The 17,048-nt window shown below is 46.9% G+C and overlaps 1 protein-coding gene across 21 annotated transcripts in view; it reads left to right on the forward strand.

Annotated features, from left to right (window-relative positions):
- Znf532 (zinc finger protein 532) overlaps positions 1-17,048 on the forward strand; it is a 113,299-nt gene that overhangs the window by 80,033 nt on the left and 16,218 nt on the right. For 19 of the 21 annotated variants that reach the window (XM_076555381.1, XM_076555380.1, XM_076555383.1 and 16 more), the window contains one exon: positions 519-800. The exons of the other annotated variants lie outside the window; for them this stretch is intronic. In XM_076555381.1, coding sequence (XP_076411496.1) covers positions 519-800 — 282 coding nt within the window. The remainder of the gene's footprint in view (positions 1-518; positions 801-17,048) is intronic. 21 annotated transcript variants of the gene reach the window in all.

Raw genomic sequence — 17,048 nt, forward strand, 5'->3', positions numbered from 1 at the left:
GTGCCGTGACATATGAGCCCCCCAACAAGTAAAAAAGTTGATGTTCCTTTACCCACCCACCCCACCCCCTGCTTTTTTTGAGACAGGGTCTCACTGTATCACCCTGGCTTGTCTAGAACTTGCTATGTAGACCAGGCTGGCCGCAAATTCACAGACATCTGCCTGCCTCTACTTTCTGAGTGCTGGGTCTAAAGGTGTACACCACCACACTCAGCTCTAGTGTTTTTAAATTCATCTTGATTTATTTAATTTTTTTTGTGATGAGAGTTTCACTGTGTAGTCCAGGCTGGCCTGGAACTTGTTGTATAGCTGAGGCTGGCCTGGAATTTGCTCTGTAGAGATCTTTCTGACTCTGCCTCCTGAATGCTGGGGTTACAGGTGTGTGCTACCATGTCCGACCACTCCTTTATGCTTTTAAAAATGTATGTTTTCAGTTTAGGATATATTTTCTGAATGACTGTCATTCTGTTGAAACGGTGTGATTTGTGATAGGCATTTCTTTTCTTTTTATAATGCAGTCTATGCATGGAACATTGAAAAGTATTGAAGGGCCTCCAAACTTGGGTATAAACTTGCCTTTGAGCATTAAGGCTGCATCTCAGAATTCAGCAAACCACAGCAGAGAGGATGCCAAGGCCATGAATGGGAAAGAGAAATTGGAAAAGAAGACTCCATCTCCTGCAAAGAAATCCACAGAGTCTAAGAAGATGGCCAGTCTCGGGTGGACGTGTTGGGAGTGTGACCGTCTGTTCACACAGAGGGATGTGTATCTCTCTCACATGAGGAAGGAGCATGGGAAGGTCAGTGAGAGTCAGATCCATGCTCTGGCAGCAGCAGGAGCATCTGAGACTCAGTCTGTGGCTCTGTCAGGAGTTAGGATTGGTGTGACCTCGATGTCCGTGTGCCTTACTTTCTGTCTCTGTGGATTGGACATTCCCAAATCCTCCCAATCTCAGCACCTTCCCTTGCCCACTCAGTGGCAGGAGGGAGTTAGCTTGTCCATCAGGTCTGTTGGTAGCTGAGGAGGCTGTGACCGGAGCTAAGGCAGGGATCCGAGTCTGCCGTTTAGCTCTGTGACCAGTAAGGAGGAGAAGGGTGAGAGGCTGGTGACGCCAGTGCTGCTGGTGGCCTTGTCCATCACCTGTCCTTCCTCGAGTCTGTGCACAAGGACAAGCTTCATCCCTCATGAAGCTTTGCAGTCTGACCCCTGAGACAGTCACCAGATGGCTGTGCGCTCTCTCTTTGATGATTTGTTTGTTTTGACTTGGTGTGTATGAGTGTTTGCCGGCATGTCTCTGCACCGTGTGCGTGCAGTGTGCACAGAGGGCGTTCACTCATTCCCTCTTGTGAGCTGTGAGTGCTGGGAATTGAACTGAAGCTTCGTGAGAACAGCCAGAGCTCTGACTGCTGAGCCATCTCTTCAGCCCACGGTCTCTCTTTAAAATAATAAATACACATTTCTCACTGATCAGAATGTTTAAAAACCACGCAAAAGGGCCAGTGAGATGACTCAGCAGATAAAACACTTACTCTGAGTCTGGGGACCGAGTTCAATCCCCAGGACCCACATAGTAGAAGGAGAGAACAGACTCCTGCAAGTTGCCTGTTGACTGCCACACTCGTGGACACATGCATGTGCATGCACACATAGAACAAATCAGTGTAAATATTAGACTTAATAACATAAGCAGAATTACTTTTGATATTACCTATTACTGTATTTGGATACCATATCAGGCGGTGTTCACCTTTACTGATTGCTTAGGATCCGGAAAGAATCCTTATTACATTTAGTTATTGTATGATTCCATAGCAGGATTCTCTCAATTTTGATTTTGAATGTGCTATTGGATTATTGTGAAAATTAAATTTTTTTTTTTTTTTTTTTTTTTTTTTGAGACAGGATTTCTCTCTGTGTAGCCCTGACTGTCCTGGAACTCACTCTGTAGACCAGGCTGGCCTTGAACTCACAGAGATCCACCTGCCTTTATCTCCCAAGTGCTAGGATTAAAGGCAAGCGCCACTGCCACCGGGTAAAAATTGAGTTGTCTAACTGATGGGTTATCTCTATCGGTACTGGATTTGAAGTCTTTGTGTGCGCGTGTCTTCTATGTGTGAGTGTGGGTACGTAGGTGCTGTGGCTGGTGTAGAGGTCAGAGGACAACCGTGGGTGTTGGTCCCTCCTTCCCCCTTGTTTGAGACAGTCTCTTGTTCACCGCTGCTGCGCACACCACACTAATGGGCCTATGAACTTCCTGAGTTCTCCTGGCCCCGCCCCCGTCCAGCTCACTGTAGGAGTGTCGTGTATGTACTACAGGGGGCGCTCTCCATGGGTTCTGGGTCCAGACTCAGGTCCGTGCTCGTTCGGCAAGTGCTCTATCCACCAAGCCATCTCCCGAGCCTCGGGGTGAAATCTGTAGATCAGAACAAGGCCTGGGTACTGTATTATTTTTATATCACGTTTATGAGGAATATAGCTTGTCTCACTTTTGACGATTCTAAAACTGATTTGTGGGTTCAAAGGCATAATATCTTTAAAGGCAAAACATCACCTCATTGCTTTAACTTTTATCTTGCTTTGTCCTTGGGAAACTAGATAAAGATATGCAGGAATTGATTAGCAACTAGTTTATACTCAACCTTGGAGAAGTTACTGATAGGGGGTATTAGTCACATTTATTAATCAATCTCATCTTTTTTTTTTTTTTTTTTTTTGGTTTTTTCGAGACAGGGTTTCTCTGTGTAGTTTTGTGCCTTTCCTGGGACTCACTTGGTAGCCCAGGCTGGCCTCGAACTCACAGAGATCCCCCTGGCTCTGCCTCCCGAGTGCTGGGATTAAAGGCGTGCGCCACCACCGCCGGCCAATCTCATTTATTTATACTGTTTATTTGAGCCACTCATAAAACAACCGTGTTACCTTTTGACCACCCAGATGCTGTAACTCTTCACCCATCACAGGGATTCCCAGTTGTACACAGCGTTTCTATTGCATTCAGTTGAGTACATTGTGTCTCTAGATGAAGTAAGCGTTCATTGTGGGATGTGTCCAGCTTCTTCTAGGCAGCTGTGCATTCTTGTGTAGTGTTCTCACTGGCAGCAGAGGACATCTTCTTTCTAATTTTCCTCCTGAGAACATTTTCTAAGGTAAAGATTGGACCATGTCGTTTTCTTTCATAAAGCATTGTGTTCCCGTCACTCTCGAGAGTCAAGTCTTGGTTCAGTGCCTTCCTGGGTCTGTTCCTCCAGCAGCCCTGTTGTGTCTTCACGAGTCGCACCCTGGGCAAAGTGTTTAGTGTTCTGAACACTGATCGATCATTTGTTTCTGGATCTCTTCAGGTGATAACCTAGTGGTGTGAGACCACACTACTCTTGGTGGCTAACTTCTTATCCTTCAGGTCTCGGCACCTCATCTAGAAATTTCTTCTCAGTCCCTAATACCAAATGACTCTTCTTCTTGAATGCTTCTGTGGCAGCTCTTACCTCGCTCCTCTGTTGCATTGCGGGCACTCTGGTACCCACCTCACAGGAGGTGGGAAATCTTTCTCACGTTAACGAATATGAGTGAGCTCTGACTTTAGACTTAACTTTCTCTTTGAGTCATACAGACTGTCATCACCTCCAAGTAGCCTGTGTTGTGGGGACCTAGAAGGAGTTGTGTGTGAGGAGGAGACAAGCAGCCTTCACCCCTTTTCGGCACAGATGAGCTGAGCGAGGCTCTGAAATAGCTGTTCTTACATGGGGACAGTGTTTGGAAAGGCTTCAGGGGAACACAGTGGTCGCCCCTGTCTGGCCAGAAGCATCCACGTTTGCTAGTTCACCTGGTGAAATGCCATTGTACATTGAAAGGACCAGCCACCCTGCAGGTATACCTGACTCCAGGACTACGGGTAAGACTGGAGAGTAGATGTTTGCATGTGTGGGGTAAGTTCTCAGTAGCCCTGGTGGCAGTGCCGGCACAGTACAGTCACTGCTTGGCTGCTGGTGCTGATAGAATGGTTATCGTAACGAGGCCTGGGAAAGAGACCTAAGTTAGGGGTATCCTCAACTGGTATAATTATGTCACAATAATCTGCTGTGTGTGTGTGTGTGTGTGTGTGTGTGTGTGTGTGTGTGTGTGTGTGTGTGACGTGAGCACCCACATTTTGTGACATATGTGTGAATATCAGAGGGACAACCTTGCAGAGCGTCTTCCCCTTCTACCTTTACAAGGTGTTTTACTTTTCTGTTGCTGTGAAAAGATACTCTGACCAAAGCAATGTACGGAAATAAAGGTTTATCCTAGCCCCGTCATGGCACGTAAAGTCAGGGCAGACAAGCCAGCGAGAGCTCGCAACAGCTGGTCACCTCACACTATACTTGAGAAGCAGAGGGTGATGAATGCTCACTTCCGTTCAGCTTCTTTTCTCTGTTGATACAGTCCAGGATCCTAGTGAGGGAATGACGCCACCCACAGTGGACAGACCGTCTTTCCACCTTAAGTAATGTAATGAGAACAGTCCCTCTCAGGCATGCCCAGAGGCCCCATCTCCCAGGTGATTCTGGATTCTTAAGTTGACAGTTAACACTGTTTATTACCCTTGGGTTTCAGGGATTGAGCTCAGGTAGTCGGGTTTGCGTGGCAAACATCTTTACCCACCAAGTCACTCTGCTGGCTCAGATAGTATACATTAAAGGGTTAATAAAAAACACGTAAACTTGCTGAATTATGACTTTCGTTGTTTTAAAAATCTTTAAAGTATTTTATTTTTGAAAGGAAAAATAGTTAAAAAGAAGATGGTCACAGGAATTCCTCAGTCAGTCAGTTAAAAGGTGGGCCAGTTGCCGAGGTTGGCGTCATCATTCAGTGTGGCTGGATTTAACACGCTCTTTGGTGATGAACTCTTTTTCTTTTGAAAATTTTGTTATAATTGTGTATGTATGTATGTGGGAGGAGGAGGTTTGTTACAGGAGCCAGAGAGTCTGTGGAGGTCAGTGTGTGTGTGTGTGTGTGTGTGTGTGTGTGTGTGTGTGTGTGTGTGTGCGCGCATGCATGCATGTGCATGTGTGTGTGTGCATGTGTGTGTGTGGGGGGGGGACTTCTTACCCATGCCACAGAAAGCTTGTGGGGGTCAGTGTGTGTGTGTGTGTGTGTGTGTGTGTGTGTGTGTGTGTGTGTGTGTGTGTGTGGGTTGTTATCCATGCCACAGCCAGACTGTGGGGGTCAGAAGAGAACTTTCTGGAGTCCACTCTCCTTCCACCTTTCTGTGAGTTGTGGGAGTCCAGCTTGGGTCTTCAGGCTTGCGTGGCGAGTACCCTTCCCTGCTGAGCCAGCTCGCTGGAACCCGGTCGTGACCGTGTGGTGGTGAGTCCTGCGTTGGCTTTGTTATTTCTCAGCCCTTCTTTGTCTTATAATGGGGTACACTGCCGAGTGTCTCTGAAGTTACTAATTGAAGTATTTCTCTTTGGATCAGCACTTCCTGTGTGGAAAGGGGCTTTTGTGGTAGTCACAAGCACAGAGTTGAAGTACAGGTTTGTGAATCTAAATAGTTTTTTAACCATACAACTCCTTTCATGTTTGGGGGTCTCTGTACTCTTTGCTGTAAAATTTGCTGGTCAATGTCATTTACCTAAAGATCTCTAAGCTATGAGTCCTTCCTCAATTTCAGGTGGGTTATGTATCTCCTGGCGTTTTCTTTTAGTTGCTCTGTGGGGTCTGTCTAGGGACCTCAAATTAGTATCTACTAAATGAGATCATGTCTGAGGTCATTCTTACAGATCATCTATTTATTATGCAGTTATAAGAGCTAATGCTATATACCACAAAAAGTAAGTTGTCTTTATTTATGTAAATCTTTAAGAATAAAGTGTGGTCTGTGATAATTGTCATTTTCTCATTGATTGTCTGGTAATACAAATACAAAGGAACAGTTAACTAACTTGTTGATAGGAAGATTCTGAAATGGGCAGGTTATGGATCACGGGACTCAGATCTCAGATGGCGCTAAGAGCCTTAGAGTTTGGCCGTGTGGACATGGTTCTGTTCTCTCCAACTTGGAAGGGGCCTAACAGACTTGGGGTTCAATGGTGTTCTTCACCAACCAGCAGTGTGACTTTGTAGACTAGTAACTACCCGACTCCCCTTTATGTGGCCTGCGGAATAGAAGCAGCAGTGGTCACCCACAAGGTTCTTCTGAGATTGATGACATGACATTACGTGTCTTGAATGGTGCAGTATTATCGCTATTATTTCTTCGAACCCTATATTAATCAAAAAATGATTTACTTTGTATCTGTGTGTGTGCTGTGGCATACAGGGGATGGGGGTGTCCAAAGACAGCTTGCAGGAGTCAGTTCTCCTCTTCTACCACGTGAGGTCCAGGGATTGAACTCTGGTCATCAGGCTTAATTGCAGGTGCCTTTACCCGTTGAATCCCTGCCAACCCTAGAATCCCTGACCCCTCCCCTGGAACTGGGTCTTGCTATGTATCCCAGCTCTGTGTCCTGGGCTAATAGGCGTGCACCAGCACACCAGCATTAGATGTTTAAAAATTGAAGTTTACACAAAAGGATCTTTCTATGATAAATATTTTTTTCCACCGTTTATTATTTCTGAGAAAGGTCTCACATAGGTCTTCATCCTGATGGGTAGCCAAGGTTGACCTTGAACTCCTGATTCTCTTGCCTTAACTTCCAGAGTCCTGGGATTTCAGGCATGACTACCCAATTGGTTTATTTAGTGTTGGGGATTGAACCCAGGCTTTGTGCTGAGGTCCATCTCCAGCCCTAAACTGTGCTTCATGTACTTTATAAATTTGTAACTTTTACAAATTTCCATTTTAAAATGATTTTAGACTTGCAAAAATTGGGTAAAACTTCCATTTGTCCAGTATCTGGCTTGACCACTCTTTACATTTTTGTAATTAGAGAGTGTGATAAAAACTTGGGTGGACATCATCACTGATGAAGTACGGTTAACAGACCTTCAGACATATTCTAGTTGTCCTGCAGACACCCCCTTCTCATCCTCTACCTAGTCTCGGTCTTAAGTTTGTGTTCAGTTGCTTGGTCTTCCGACTCTGCACCATCTGTGACCATTTGTGCCATCTTCATGATGATTTCATATGATGTTCTGTAATTTGGACTTGTCTGGTGTTTCCCTTGGGATTTGCTATTTGGTTTGGGTAAGGATGTCACAGAAGTGACATTGTCCTCCTCAGTGCCTCCTGTTAGGAGGTACCCGGTGGCTCTGACTCACTCCTGGGTCTGTCCACCCTAAACACTGGGTTATTGAGATGACTGCCAATTGCCATTTTCCCATTGTAACGAATGTGCTTTGTGGGGAGCTGACTTGGGATTATGCTAATATCCTGCTTCTTGTCATTTTTGTTCCTTCTGCTGTGGTCATCTGCCTACGTCATGTCTGCCTACGCCATTGCCAGGTTTGCCTCGTGGGGACTTCCTTCTGTCATTGTTTTTACATTTACTCACGGAGGGAGACTCTCTGGTTAGAGTAAACTCAGTTTTTATCAAGAGCTGTGTGGGCTTATGACTATTTTCCAGTGAGTTAGAATCCACTGCTGTTACCCCCTCCTAGTGGTCCTAGACGTTGTGGCTTCCAGGGACAAGCCTGTTCCGAGAGCATCCCCTCTGTCACGGTCTGTGCTTTCTTCCCTGTCCTGCAGCCAGCCAGCCAGTGGGCGCCTGGATCCTTTCACAAAGAATGACAGCAGCACGCTTTATTATGTATTATTTTTTATGTGTATGAATGTTTTGCCTGCATGTATGTCTGTGTACCACTTGTGTGCAGTGTTCACAGAGGCCAAAAGAGGGTGTCAGATGCCCTGGAACTCACGTTACATACAATTGTGAGCCACCCTGTGGGTGCTGGGAGCTGAACCTGGGTCCGCTGCAGGAACAGCCAGTGCTCTTAACCACCGAACCGTCTCTGCTGTCTTTACGTGGGTTCTGGGAATCTGAGCTCAGGTCCTTACACCTGCACGCAAGCACTTCACCCTGAGGTGTCGCACCAGCCCTGGAAGGAGGTTTAAATAAAGACATTGAGTCAAATAAGGACCACAGCATGCACATAGTTTTGAGGGAAAGTAGGTGTTGCTTACAGCTAACTAAAAGGAGATAGAATTGGCAGAATTGCCAGCACGTTATTCCTGGGAGGAAAAGAGTCATTGTTGTTACATAGGATTTAAAGTGGGGCACGAGGATCACCCCTGTAGTTCAGCACTTAGGAGGCAGAAGAATCAATGCAAGTTGGAGGCCAGCCTGGTCTGAGTAGTGAGTTCAAGTCAACCAAGATCACACAGTGAGGCTCTGTCTCGAGAAAACAAACCAAGATGGTTGGTTCTTTGAGCCCTGCTGTCTCAACAATGTAGGTGTTAGTGAGGACATTGGAGACATCCCCATCCCCATTCTCATATGATGCAATCAACAATCAGGGTCTCAATAGAAAGCGTTTCTTTTCACAGTTGATCTAACCTGTGGATGGAAACATCTAGGAAGAAGCCACTGTGTCAGCGGGAGGGCTGCAGAAAGAGCCGGGGCTCAGGGCCTCCTGTTAGAGCCCTGCCTTACCTGCTCCCCAAGGCAGGTCTCCATGGGAGGGGAGCACAGGTGGCCGATTTTTAACACTCCCAGGTGATTCTGGTGAAGAGCCAGGGTTTAAAACACCTAAGGTTAGGACATTTCAAAGACAGTGAGGAGAGGAGTAGTTGGACTTGAGTCTGATGCAGTCTGCTGTCTGATTATAGGTGATCATGGGATGTTTAATGTTGTTCCCTAAAGGTGTAAACCCCAGTTTAAGGTAAAACTAAACATGGCATCACCAATTTTTATCTATCATCCATCTATCTATCTATCTATCTGTCTGTCTGTCTGTCTGTCTATCTATCTATCTATTTATTTATTTATTTATTTATTTTGGTTTTTTGGGACAGGGTTTCTCTGTGTAGCTTTGGAGCCTGTCCTGGCTCTCACTCTGTAGCCCAGGTTGGCCTCAAACCCACAGAGATCTGCCTGTATCTGCCTCCCGAGTGCTGGGATTAAAGGCATGCGCCACCACCGCCCCGGCTTTCAAATTTTATTTTCATGTGTATGTGCATGTATGTATCTATAGCCATACATGTGCTACTGTGCATGTGTGGAAGTCAGAGGACAGCTTGTGGGGATCTGTTTTCTCTTCCTACTCCATGGGGCCCGGGAGCTGAACTCAGAACATAGGTTTGATGGCAGTGCCTTTACCCACTGAGCCATCCTGCCGAAGGCTGCAGGTCTCACCTCCTGCTCTTCCTGTACTGGGTGTGGGTGATGCATAATACTTGCCATTTTTCAGTCTTTTGTGGAATAGGAGCAATCAGAGAATGGTAGGTGGGTGGGTGCGGGGCCTTAGCAGAGCGGAGGCAGCACATGCTGTCTTGAGCCTTTGAAAATGACGGTTATATGTTTTCCAGCGTGCAACAGCCATGTCCAGACTTACCGTAATCCTTTACAGACTTCACACTTGCCACTCTCGTGTGTGTGTGTGTGTGTGTGTGTGTGTGTGTGTGTGTGTGTGTGTGCGCGCGCATGCTCACCTCTGTGTCTGTCTGTCTGTCTGCGTGCATGTACATGTGCGTGTGGGTATTAAGTATATATATATATATATACACTTTTTAAAAGCTATCTATTCTAACCTGGGTCCCACTCACATTTGTGAAAGGGACAGGGCACAGTTCCTCTCTCAGGCTTTATTAAATGTGGATTACACACACACACACACACACACACACACACATACACACACACACACACATAACTTGGCCAGATGGTTAATGGGTGTAGTTTATACTGTTCCCACAAGGCATGAATTACTTTAATGTAAATGCGGGACAAAAATAGCTCTTTTTTTTTTCTTCCTCCCAACCTATGTTTAAATTGTGAGGATGTTGACTTTCAGCCAAAATCATGTTATCTTGACAGCAGGATAAAAATTCAGTTTTTCTTGTCCTTTGATTTAGAATACGTGATCGCTCAAAGGTCAGGAGGAATGCATTTACTAAGTGCACAGGCCGGGGTTCGGAGTGTGGCATAGTGGTAGACAGGCTGGACGTGGACCCCAGGTCCGTGTCCGTGCCCACGTCAGCAACAATGCAAGAACGCAACAGCAAGATGGCTGCTGCGGCCCAGCTCTGACCTGCTTAGCTGTGGAACGGCGACTGCTGAGAGCCATAGGTTTCCAGACACAAACTGGTGTGTGCATGGACGCTTTGTGCTAGAAATATGTGTCTGATGGTAATAGTCATAAGATTCATCATAGCTACAGACCTTGATATTTTATTAGAATTTTGTTTAGGACATTTTACAGTATATGTAATTTTATGGTTAATGTAATGTTTATAAGAATTGTTATAATTTATATTATTGTATTTTATTGGAGGATGGTTTTATGGAAGTCCCCACTTTTTAATATAAGGATATAAATGTCTTGCAAAGATGGTATTGACGATTTTTAGCTTAAAGAGCACAAATACACGTCTAGACTGGATTTTGATAACCTGACTAAGTTAAAGGGAGAGTACTTACAGGGGCAGGAGCCAAGACTGGCCAAGGGCTGTGGGCAGCAGTTACTCTAGTCTGGGACTTGACGCTGGGCTGTTTTTGCAAATGGAGAGCTTAGGGAAAGCTCAGAACACCTTGTCCTGCAGCAGAGACTGTCTGTGGGAGGGTTTCTAGCTGACCACGGTGAGCAGGAGCAGGTGCAGATGCAGATGCACAGGCTACATCTTGGTGGTGGGCTATCTCCTCACTGACGTTGAGTAGCTGTGGACCAGTCAGCAGGGGCGTCTGCTCTATCTGGTTTCTAACTCCGGGTGGATTTTTTTTTTTTTTAAGCTTTTAAAGTTAGGATACAAAAGCAAGAGTTTCATTCTGGCATTTTATGTTGGTGTTCATCCCTTCTCCCCGCTCCCCTCCTTGCCCTCCTGCCCCTCAGCGGTGCCCATGTCCACTGCCCTCCTGCCCCTCAGCGGTGCCCATGTCCACAGTTGCTCCTCTTCGGCCGCCATGGCACGCGTTAGTTTCGTACTTCTCCCCTGTCTCTCTTCTTCCTCCTTTCTCTTCTGTCCCTTTACCTCAAGAGCTCTCCCTCCGCTCCCCCAACTTTCTACTTTCCTGACCTATGCACCCTCACACATAGACTGAAATTTGGGATCACCTAATGAGAGAACACTTGTGATTTTTGTCTTTCTGAGTCTGGCTCCTTTTTTTTTTTTTTTTTTTTTTTTTTCAGCATAACCATTTCCCATTCCATTAGTTTGGCTGCAAACTAATTTCATTTTTCTTTACAGTTGAATGAAATTCCATATGTACATGAACCACATTTCCTTTATCTCCTCGTCTGTTCGTGGAGACTTATGCTGTTTACGTTTCCTAGCTGTTGTGAGTAATACCAGGAGTAAACATGGCTATGTTAGTATCTCTGTGATGGCCCTTCCTGTCCTTTGGATGTGTGCCCAAGAGTGGTGTGACTGGGTCGGATAGTCTGGTTCTGTTTTGAGTCTTTGGAGGAGCCTCCATCGGACTTAGGTAGTGGCTGCACCAACTTACACCCCACACCCTTGCCAGCATTTATTGCCATTCCTTTTCTGGGTGTTAGGCTTTCCGGTGGGGTGTTTACTCCAGCTTTCCCTGATCATTTCCTTGAGACGCTGGTAGGTTATGTCATCACCAGGGGGCCCACGGTTGTGTTTGTGGTTGCCAGGGAGCCTTGGGTGTGATAGCCTGCTGTTCCCAGCTGGGCCCAAGGCTTTTCTGGGTTGTTTGCAGCTGTGGTGAATAGCACAGCAGGGTGTCAGTTAACTGGGAGATCTCCTGGAGACTCTCACCCGGTTTTCCAAAGGCCTGTCTTTCTTAGCGGCTGCCCAGGATGTATTTGGATGTTGAATGGATTGCGGCCATCCTGGGTATCCTTTTGAGTAGTTTCTAGAGAACGTTTGAGAACCCTAGAGACACGCACCAGGCAGCCCCGGCCTAGCAGCAGGAGTTCCCTCTCACAGAGGCCCTCTGGCGTTGGCACTGCCATCCGGATGGTGTGGTTGTTGGTGTTGGGGCTAGGGCTGGGGCGCCAGGCAGGACACCAGTGGGAGCTCCTCCTTGGTCACTGTGATATGTATACGCACATCTTCCCAAGAACTCTGCCCTAGGAAATAGGTCAGTTGACAGTGGAGAGAGGAGCTGCGTGGGGTGATTCTCTCTCTCTGCATTCGCAGAGCTTGGAAACTGGCCCAGTAGGAAGGGGTTTGGAGTATGACTTCAGTTTTCAGTATAATTTTCTCTGGTGCTGGAGATGGAACCCAGGCCCTTGAGTTATGGTGGGATCATCAGCCAGAATCTGGAAAGCCCCAAGCTTGCCCCTGTGTATTACTGCCCTGATTCTAAACAAAGGGAAGGATACAGAAAGGGGCCCTGAGCACTGGGGTCTAGTTCAGTGGTAGAACACTTGGCCTGGTTTGCACAGGGCCCTCATTCACTCTACAGAGCACTCCTGCACCCACCACCAAGAGTCCAACTGTTGAATGCCTTCACCTGGGAGGAGAAGCTAGGAGATTGGGAACACTGAATTGAAAGAAAGGAAATGACAAGCAAATGACCCCTTTCTGCTTGTAAAATACACTGATTATTCTGGGAGGCATAGACAAACAAAATGAACTGGATCTCGCAGGAAGCATGAAGTTATTTGAAAACGTGGCACAGATAAGCCCGTGGCTCTCATTCCACTTCCTGTTTGTAGCCAGAGGAGCTGTGTGTCAGACAGGGGATTTACCGTTGGGATGAACTGTGTCTGCTAAGATGTCTGCTGGAGCCGTAGGAGAGGCATTGCTGTAGCAGGAATCTTAAAGAGTCTCGTTAATAAAATCAAACCTGAGCCAGGTATGGAGGTGAATGGAAGATCAGAACCAGAACAAGCCACAGCTAACCTCCCTCACCTGGCCAACTTCTCAGCTGGCCTTGTTTCCTCAGACTGGAAGCTTCTGTGTCCTCATCCCAGTGGGTCTCAGCTGAACTGCTGCTCGAAAGCCTGAAGCTTAACCAGCTAAAAGCTTAACCAGCTAAAAGCTTAACCAGCCAAATGCTTAACCAGCCAAATGCTTCTAGTTTCTGGTCCTCACGCCTTATATACCTTTCTGCTTTCTACCACCACTCCCTGGGATTAAAGCCTCGCTTTCTGGGATTAAAGGCATGAAGTCACCATGCCTGGCTGTTTCCAGTACAGAGATCCAGAGGGATTCTATCTCTGGAGTGCTAGGATTAAAGGCGTGAGTGCCACCATTTTCTAGCCTCTGTATCTAGTGGCTGTCTGTTCTCTGATCCCAGATAAATTTATTAGGGTGCACAATATTTTGGGGAACACAATACCACCCCACATTTCCTATAAACTCATGTGAGTTTGTTGCAAACAACCTTGAGTGGAGTTAGGCCTATATTTCCTAGCACTCATTTGTGTCCTAAAGGAAAGGATATGGCTTTATTTGCTGATTATGGGTTATTTCTGATGACACTGTGTTGAGGGTGTATATCAAAGTGCATTGCACACGTTATTGAGCATAAACCCCCCAAATCCAAGGATGTGCAGCCAAGTTATAACACAAAGCAGTAAAGCAGAGATGTTGAGCCCTAGTCATCACAGTTCCTTGTTCTTGAAAGTATAATTGGGGGTCCCAGTAGGATCCCCAAAAGAACCAGTCCCTTGTGATTGGACCTCAGGGTAGTGGCCCCTCCGTATCCATGGGAATTGGTTCTGGAACAGATTCTGCTGCTTCTGCCAAAACCCAAGGATGCTCAAGGTAACTGCGCTTGATGTGCCTCACCTGTGAGTGTTGACTAGCCTCAGGGTGACTGAAAAAGAGCCCACACAGTGGAATAGCATGCAAACTGTTGTTATGCTAATGGTGTTATACTATTGCTTAGGCATATTGGCAAGAAAAAAAGGGCCTGCACTTGTTCAGGAGGAACAGCTCTCCCCTCCCCCAACCCCCAAAATTTGAATTCTGTGGTAGGTTGGTCCAGAGTTACAGAACCTTCTGTTTGGGAGCCACAGCCAAAGAGCCCATTGTAAATCCCCTGGCAGGTCCCAGAGTGCTCTCTGGCCACCCCGTGGAGCTGCCAGAGCGATTCTGTAGGTCCTGGCCTTTCTGCATGTGTGAAGCCCAGCCGAGGCCTGGGTGTGTGGACCTTGCCTTCAGCTGTATCAGTGACAGAGGGTTGCTTGTAGCCTCCTGATACACACCATTGTCTTCATCCTCTTTAGTTTATGAACTACTTTAGTTCCTTCACCCAGGAGCTGGCTCTGCGTTCACTGTGGCCACCAGCAAGCTCCCATCTTCCTGTGTCCCTGCTGTAGCCTTGGGGGCCTGGGATGACCTCCCTGGTTATGTCTGCGTTCTCTTGGTAGATCACAGTGTGCTCAAGGGCAGGGAGCAGCCTTGGATGAAAATTAGAGCTCAGTAGATGTGGGAGGGAGCAGTCCAGATGTACAGCTGTTGTCTTTCTGGTGTTCGAAGCTGGTGAAGCTGGTTTAGACTCTCAGTTTGGCCAAAGTCTATTACCATGGCCATCTGTGACCTGATTCGGCAGCTTTTGATTTGCACCTTTAATTTTATCTCTCTGTTGGACAGACTGACGCTTTGGCTAGAACTGGCTGAAAGGGCCTTGATGGGACAGTGTGGGCTCACTCGGCAGAACCACACAATTCAGCTTTAGGTGGCATCTTTGCACGTGAAGTACCAGAGCGTACATGGCACTCCCTGAGGAGTCTGCACCCTTTGAGGCATGCAAGCAGTAACTGCTTCAGAGTGGGAGCTTTCACCACAGTGAGTAAGATGTTTACAGACATCCAGACTTGCCTGCTGAGGTGCCCGCAGGGCTGATGGAGGAACAGGTTTCCTCCCCAGGCTTTCCTGTTTATTTCTAGTATGCTCAGGAGGTGGAGGGTGTCTGGATTCTGGGCGGGTGCTGGTGCCCAGACAGGCATCCTGCCATAGTCTGCTCTGGGTCAGCATTCCAGGCAGGGCTTGCTGGCGTAAGAACAGTTCTTATTAAAAACACCACCCACAGTCAGGCACTGAGTTCAGCTCCCTGGCACAGACAGCTGTTTGTTTTCAGCCTGCTTCCGTCATATGTAGCCAGTGGCTTCAGCTTCCTGGTGGCCTGGTTCCTTGAGCTTGGCTGCTGTCTATATGCTATGCCCCACACTGGGAGCTTATTGTATAGCAAAGTCTTGACTTCTCATTCTGCCAGATAACATACCAGTACCTCCCCTTTCACCCAGCCTCACGTGCACCCTGTCCCTGAGATCCCTGCGTTGTAGAATATGGCAGCAGGCCCCATGGAATGTAGATGAAGGAGAGTCACTGTGCCTAGAAGAGCTCTCTGTTAACTGTGCTGATGTGGGAGACGGTTGTCCGCTCTGTTGTGTCCCAGGATTGGGGTTCTGCTACAGTTCAAGAGGTTCACATGAACTTGTCTAAGACTGCAACCCTCATTTGTCATTTCTTCTGGAAAATGTTCTTCAGTCCAACTGGCAGACCAGTTTGTGACTCTGTAGCATTTAACACACACTTCTGCCTGTAGATGGATACTACATTGGGAATCTGATAAGCTGATGTATCAGTGGGGATGGCAGAGGAAGTGATGAGCTACTCTGGGCCAGGGTTGATTTAATAGGGATTTATTTTATTTTTTATTTTTTTAGTGGCACTCACCGGTCTCTGGGCGGTCATAGATTCCTACTTAGCTCCATTCTGTAAAGAGGGACAACTTTAGACCCAGGAGCCAAGGAGGGCTAATGTGACGACCTGTTAGGAAAGGGTAAAGAAGTGGGACCTGTGGATAGGCTCAGGCATCGAGGGGGGTTCAGCATGACCAAGGGGATGTCTGGCATGTACCCCAGGGTGACTCACCCCTGCAAAGCCTAGTAGTTCCTTTACAGGAGTCTACGGGAGCCGCGGCACAGCCATCACAGAGAATTCTCTCACAGGGCATGCGATGCTGGCCAGGACTACCTCCAGGGTTCCTGTTTCTTTACCCAACATGGTGGTTGATTGTACCAGCAGTACTTCATGAAATAGTTCATCTGGACAGTTGGGAAAACTCTACGCGGTGTAGGCTTTGAGCACATCCCATGGGCGTAGCCTGTCGCTGACCAGTTTTAATTAAGTTCACTTTGGGACAGTCAAGTTTACTTGCTTGTTTACTTTTTAAAGTTATTAACAGATTTCTTACAAATCATCTGATTTTAAAATGGTGATCGTCTTTAGAAGGAATGATTCATTTCTCTTCTGGTTTGAAATGAACACTATTAGAAGTCTACATCTTTAGACATATAAAATTCTATTTAGATCATTTTTAATTCAAAAGGATGAAAATTATTGTATGAAGAGTTATGTTAGAAGGCAAATAGGAAATGGAGATGTAGAGTGTGTACCTGGTGTGCCCAAGGCCCTGGGTTCAGTCTAGGACCACATAAACTGGCCTTGGCACACACCTGTAGTCCCTGTTTGAGTTGGAATCAGTAGGATCAGAAGTTCAGGGTCTAGCTACACTGTGAGTTCAGGCTTGGTTGGTCTTCAGGAGATCCTGACTTGAAGAAAAGAAAGGAAGGAAGGGAAGACAGGCAGGCAGTTTGTCTGTAATTCTTTCCAGCAGTTCCTCTTTGAAGATGGATTCTCTGAGAATAGACATAGGACACATGTTCCCCATCTGTAGGCAGACGCTGTAGAAACAAAAGGCAGCTCAGAGATAGGACCAGCCCCTGTGGAGAGGGGATATAGGGCTGGGAGTGAGCAGATGATGGGCAGTGGAGACAGACTTCACCGTCATGTGGTCCTATGAGCAACATGGCGAGTTCAGAAAGCACACAGCACAGCACATGGCTGAGACCTGTCTGTGCCCCCGCCACATCCATCCCTTCACTGTTCACCTGCAAGAGCCCTGTGAGGCAGTGTTAGTCCTCTATCCAGTGGGCGGGCCTCCTGAGAAGGGTTTGTGTGGAAAGATGGACTCAAGCTGATGGCAGGAGGGTA

This window comes from Peromyscus maniculatus, chromosome 19 (genome assembly GCF_049852395.1).
Source record: "Peromyscus maniculatus bairdii isolate BWxNUB_F1_BW_parent chromosome 19, HU_Pman_BW_mat_3.1, whole genome shotgun sequence".
Taxonomy (NCBI): Eukaryota; Metazoa; Chordata; class Mammalia; order Rodentia; family Cricetidae; genus Peromyscus; species Peromyscus maniculatus.